Source organism: Pygoscelis adeliae, unplaced genomic scaffold (assembly GCF_000699105.1).
Source record: "Pygoscelis adeliae isolate BGI_AS28 unplaced genomic scaffold, ASM69910v1 Scaffold40, whole genome shotgun sequence".
In the NCBI taxonomy this organism is placed as follows: Eukaryota; Metazoa; Chordata; class Aves; order Sphenisciformes; family Spheniscidae; genus Pygoscelis; species Pygoscelis adeliae.
Genome location: NW_008823953.1, coordinates 2,410,393 through 2,416,817, shown reverse-complemented (window position 1 = coordinate 2,416,817; position 6,425 = coordinate 2,410,393). Strand labels below are relative to the sequence as shown.

Genomic DNA, 6,425 nt, shown 5'->3' with positions numbered 1-6,425 from the left:
GCCACCGAACAGAATACAGGAACGCTATGTAACTTTCCAGCTGGCGTAAATTATCCCAGAGGCATAAAGCTGACTGTCCCCGAGGTTATTAAAAAGCTCATGGTGACAAAACACTTACTGACCCATACAAATAGTTAGCAGTGGGCTAAGAAAAGTGAGTACTGGTTAGCGGTGTAGAGCAGGGAAAAAAGCAGAAATCCAGAAACGGTTTTGTATCTAGCAAATATCATACAAAGCAGCTAAGGGCTACCTAGGAGACAGGACAGCCAGGGAAATGTTTAAGCCACCCGCTAGTTCCACCTGCTGGAATTAGTTCAAAATCTCACTCTATATAGATCTTTACAGCTACTCGTGTTGCTGGCAAATTGCTAAGAGGGTAAACAGAGCTTGTATACCGAGTTCTGTCCTCTCACAACTGCATTTTAAAAGGAATTGGAAATGATGTTTTATTTAAAGAGAGAGGAAGATTGCTAAGACAAGATGCTAATCCCATGATAAACTGCAGTGGGCTTTGTAGGACTGGCTGATAAAATGCTTAACTAGACTCGTGGTGAAACTAACAGTTCCAATGAGCCCTAATTATTCACTCCCCAAATAGCTAGTCCTTCAAGGTTATTACTTTTTTAACTAACCACTTATCTAAAATTCTTAAAGAAGCAAACATTCGTGTTTGGTGGTTTTTTCTTTTTTGTTGTTGTTGGGGTTTTTTTTGGTTTAAGTGTTCTAGCAGTATAAGTGCAACAAACAAGGATAATTTATTACAAACGAAGAAAGGCCAGAATATTTTCCCATGGGGTCTTATTTTCCCCTGCTCTCCCTAGTCTTCTCATCTGCCTCTTGTCATATGCCTATGAGGGGGTGATCTGTCTCTCAAAGGCAGAGCGTCCTATATGGAAAAACAGGAAAATAGGAGTGAAGGGAAAGGAACAAATTGTTCCATCACCATTCCTACCTCCTAGGAAACATATAGAGCTTGGGTAACTTCTCTGTACCTTTTCACGTCAGACAATTCTCAAATCGCATCTATAGCATGCAGTAAACTGTCATGGTAAGTAACTTCAACCTATCTGAAAGGACATGACCTCCATACAGATGGCCCAGAATGACCAAACTGGAGAGTTTCCAGCAAACTACATCACCAGACTTTGCACCAAGTTGAGTACTGAATCCACAGTATGAAACACTGATGACTTACTTCATGGTCATATAATATTTAAAAATACACTATTTTATAGCAAGGCCATTAAAAATATAATATTTGATAGCAAGGCTATTGTTATCATATAATAAAAGGGAGATCAAACTCATTATTATAAAACGCATCATCAAAAAAGAGTTTTCTGCAAGAAAGTCATAGTGCAATGATTGGAAAAAATGACAAGTAATCCTGGCTGTGGGATTCTCACTCAGCCTGACACACTCATGCCACAAAAGCAAAAAGACAAGAAATGGGAAACAGACTGTTATCCTACCCAGGAAAAATCGAGGAAACTTCAGGACTGCAGATTAGACATTAGTCAAGAGGAAACTTTGCATGTTGGCCTTTCAGTAGTTTATTATTTAAAGGTCCCTTCCAACTCAAACTATTCTATGATTCTATGATTATACTTCAGCTCAAAATGTGTAATTTTCTCTTAACCTCCAGCTAGTACTACATATTAGCACAAGCATTATAGTGCTATAAGCTAAGTATTATAACTAGTGCATTACCTTTTCAAATGGTCATATATTTTCAACCTTTCAATGTACAGCTAGAATGTCTGATGCTAAATAAAAAATATCCTGCCTCTGAACAATTTTTCAGAGTGCAAGAGAAGGGTCTTTCAGTCTTGGGCATGGTAAAATGCATTATGGGCCCATTCCTACATTCAGACACCAGAAAAGAGCTTTTAAACCTCCTTGTGCTCTTCAGCAGACATTGTTTGGTGGTGGCTCTTTTTCCCGTGATTACTACAGGAAGCATTTTCAGGTCTGTTTCTCTTGTACACTTTAATGCCAGCATCCACCCATTCTGTTTCCACAAGAGGAAGAGAGGATGCAGGACTCCTGCAGACGATACCCGAGAAGCCTGGCTCACCTGCTGCCACGGCCATTACTCACTTCTTGTTTGCCGTCTGAAAGTGAACAGTCATTCTGGAATAATTCTTATCCTTCTGCTTTTCTCTGGTGGCGGAGGTAACAGTGAGGTCTCCAAAGAGGTCAATCAGCCAAGTCAGTCGGGCAATTCCACTGAAAGCTGGGAATCCTGTTTTGTTTTCATCGAGGACGCTACCTGATGCAACAGCAACAGAAAGTCTTGAGAAACGGGAAAGAGGATAATGCCTTCTGCATAGGAAAGGCTGCAGCAACTGCAGCGTTGCAGGCTTAGAGACCAGGGTGTAGACAGGCCATAGGTGGATGGATGGACTGAGTAGGAAAGTCAACAAACATGGTCAACCTTGAAATGGACCAGTTGATGAGCTATGCCATAGAAGGCTGCACAAAGTACATATACAACAAACCCTTCAGGACGTGTTGAGGACAGGAGGGTGTATGTGGATTCAACAAGGGAATAAAGTAAGGAGAAAACAACGGCTTAAAAATCTCTCCCAGCTCTTCTGGGGCCAAACACCAGTACGGAAGACTAAAGGTCCCCACTAGAAATTGGAACACTTCCTCAAAGCTCATCCTCCTCTCTGAGACCAATATGAATGAGAAATTGGTCACTACCACCAAAGTACAGAAAGGATGAAGAAGTGCTCTCTCCTCCATACAACAAGGCACGGGCTTGCATTCTTCACCAGATAGCAGAAAGAGATTAGCAAAGCAACAGCCCGTAGAAGACAACTGTTAAGGCAAAGGTGCTTTCCAGTCAGTTCTGTAATTTCATGGAAATATCCAGAACTGATACTTGTGTCTAGTCAGTTTATAGACAGACTCTTGTCTAAAAGGACTGAATGAAGCCTGGAAGGACTGTGTCCTTGTGGAGCAGACAGACAAATCCAGATGGACTTTGATTTCCTCACAGGTACTGACCTGTGAAATGCAGTGTTCCCTTCACCAGGTCTTTCCCAGCCACCTCTTTTTTCAGCTGCTTGTACTCTTCAGTCAAAAGCTCAACGTGCTCCACATGGAGTACTTTATCTGCCATTAAAAAAAAAAGAAAACACACCAAAAATCAGGACAGATTAAATAAGAGCTTTCTGTGTGAATCAAAGGCACATCTAAGCATTAAAGTTTTCACCAGCCACCAGTGGGAACTCACTTAGAAGTGTTCTCACGCATGGCTGGCAAAATGATGTCAGGAAGAAAAACAAGCATGGGCCCTGTGCTAAGGCATCCATCTGGGTTAAGGATTTTCAGGAGACGACAAATATAGAGACTGCAGGAACAGTAGCCACTATGTTTAACAGAAACTCTGTAATGAAACCCAATACCCAACTAAGGCTGAAACATGAGTCTTCAAAGTAAAAGATGGATTAATTCTTGGCCTCTTTCCCCTCAACATTTCCTTGTTCTGCATTTTTTCTCCCAGGGTAGTAGGAAAGAAAAAGAAGGGGAAACAAATACTATAATACTCAGACCCAGATTGTAACAATATGTTAAGGAGTACCTCCCTCCATTGCAATTAATTGGGCTGCTTTGGAATAGAGGCTATCCAATACACGTTGAATGTGGCCCTCATTCAATATATGTTTTTCTGGAAAGTTTCCAGGAGAGTCAATTTAGGCTGCTGACAGTAACTGCTGCTGCTTCAAGACAAGAGCCATAAATTCTGCTCAACGGGAAGCCATTTGGCGAGCAACAAGACAGTAAGTGGTGTTGGTACAGGGAAACAGCAAAGCAGAAATCCTGTATCTCCGGTGTTTTAGGACAAAAGTCACAAAAGAAATTTTTAAGAAGCAGTGGTATAAATAGTGCAGCTTGTCCAAACGGTTTGCACTCTGCTCCTGCCCAGCACTGTTCTGTTCCTTGCAGCCCCATACATCCCCAGTGGCCTCAAGTGAACTGCCAGCTTCTGACACTTGGCACCACAGGGATGGGACCACACGCTTTCCAGAAATAAAGAGATTTTGCTTAGAGATAAGCTGTCTTTCAGACAGGGATACCTTGCTGGCCTACAACAGCATGAGCAGCTGTGTGCGACCAGCACATCACAAACTCTAGAAGCTAGGAGAGCTGTTTCCAGTTTTATTTTCAGGGAGAGAGAGGACAGGGAAGTGCACAAGTCCAGTGGCTATACCCATTAAGTGCTTTACTATCACTGCGACAGAAGTTTCCTTCTCTAACTGCATTCTTAGTGTCACAAGCAGAGACCAGTATTTTTGTGAGGGCAAATGTACCTTACTCTTAGCCTTGACATTTGTGTGTTTATTTCCCTATTGGCACATGTCTTAAATCCTAGATTAACAAATCTCTGAGACAGGCATACTCCCTTGTATGTCATGATTAATAGTAGACTGGAGCCCTGCCTTTAAGTTTGATGCCTTTGGTGCTACCAAACAGGTAATACTGTTTACACCCTTGAGAACAAATGCCATTACCTCTCTGTTCAGCCATCTCCCAGAGCTCATGGGCCGCCTTAGCAGACAAAGCCATGGGGTACTCAACAAGGACATGTTTCCCAGCTTCTAAAAACATTCTGAAAGGGATACAAGATCAGTCTTTAAAAAGTATATCATCATAATCATCTCTCTCCACTGTGCAAGCTGCTTCCCATTCCCACAGTCAGCCCCATATAGAGAAATGCACAACACGGAGTAATAGAAATAAATGGCAAGTTTCCTAGCAACAATGGTGTGGTGGCTACATCACACATTTAAACACCAGGAGAGCTGAGTTTTAATTCTCCTTTTTCCACAGAAGTCCCTCACTCACCTACAGCAAGTCATTAAAATGCCGCAGCATTGAGCACTGCAATTTCTAACTTCCAGACACTTGAGTGGCTGGAGTGGGGCACTGGAGTGCCCTTCCTCTACATAATCTGTGAGGAAAAGCTTTGAATCCTGTTTTAAGCTGCCTGTCCATCAAACACAGGCCTAGAGGTATGCAATTGGAATTACTTGGGAAATGAATGCATCTTAAATCCTACTCTCTTCCAGGGCTTATTGGGTGCTCTAGGGAACTCGCTATCATTCACTTCAGGCTTCTAGTTTGGCAGTCTCTCCTCCAGTATCCACCTCCTCTCCTGCAACAGCTTTACACAGCTCCTCTATGCTTCTAAATTACAGGGGAAAGGGTGGGAAAAGGGAAAAAAAAACACCTCAAAATACCTGATGGTTTCTTCATGGCTTCTGTTCTCTGTGCTGATGAAGGCTGCATGGATCTCTTTGCTTCTTAGAGCATCCTCCAGGCTAATCTGCTTGGCCTCATTAACATTGCCAAAACTTCTCCTGCGTATTTAGCATAAATACAACCAGAGTGTAACCATCACAGTCCATTCTTCCCAACTGCATGCTGTGCAGCAGCACTTAGAAATTGTTCCCATGGACCACTGTCTCACTGAGTTCAACCAGGGTAGAAAAAGGCAGCTTGTAATCCAGGAAGGGCACGAGCACTTACAGGCAGTAGTAGATTGCACAAAAGAAGAAAACAGATGGGTCAGTGTATAGGTGGTGGTATCAGTACAGAACCTGTCCTGCTACTGAAGTGTAGAGTGCTTTTTGGTTTTGTTTGTTTTGTGTTTTGTTCTGTTTTTTAATAAGCATCATTATGAAAGAGCCATTTTAAAAGAGTGACTTGAAAGAGGACAGTGCTCCTACGGGAGAACTTCCCACCATGCTGGACAACATGGGCAAAAGCACTTGAGGTGGCAGGGCCACACACAACTACAACAAACATGGACAAGCAGGAGAGGACAAAGCAGATGCTTGGCTATGATGGCTCATACCTTGCAACACACACACACCATGTCAGTGCTAAGGGGAAGGCTCTTTTGGCCACCACCCTGAACACATCTCCAGCTGAAAATGAAACACACATACTCCCCCCCAAAGCCCTCTGCATTTGTAAAGACTGGAGCAGACAGCTTGACAGAGTTAGGATAGGTGACAGATGGCAGGAGGGTCGGCCACAAGCAGGACTCGAAAGCAAGGACAGGTAAAGTTTGTATGTGATTGGAATGCAAAGAGCAACATATCCAGGCAAGCCGTCTGTGAACTGTGCATTTCGACAGCACTGTTTCTCCACGGAAGTTGTGGAAACCCTATCTTCAGTGTTGTTCAAGGCTAGCTATAGCACTAGCAGAGGCATCAGGGAATCAAGAGTGTATTTGGCAGGGAGATAAACTGGATGACCTAATAGTTCTTTCAGTCTCAAACAACCCTGACTGCATCATTTAAATATAGCTGGAAAAATACATTCACAGTCTGAGATCCATACATGTACCACCTAACTATTTAAAACCTTTATGCTCTGCTGTTATGGGGCAGACAGTCTAGCAGGAA

The 6,425-nt window shown here is 42.8% G+C and overlaps 1 protein-coding gene across 1 annotated transcript in view; it reads right to left on the bottom strand.

Moving 5' to 3' along the window:
- BLVRA (biliverdin reductase A) overlaps positions 1 to 6,425 on the bottom strand; it is a 31,131-nt gene that overhangs the window by 5,898 nt on the left and 18,808 nt on the right. The window contains exons 3-6 of the mRNA XM_009321571.1: positions 5,253 to 5,372; positions 4,524 to 4,621; positions 3,016 to 3,123; positions 2,101 to 2,272 (exon numbers count right to left, since the gene is read on the bottom strand). Coding sequence (XP_009319846.1) covers positions 2,101 to 2,272; positions 3,016 to 3,123; positions 4,524 to 4,621; positions 5,253 to 5,372 — 498 coding nt within the window. The remainder of the gene's footprint in view (positions 1 to 2,100; positions 2,273 to 3,015; positions 3,124 to 4,523; positions 4,622 to 5,252; positions 5,373 to 6,425) is intronic.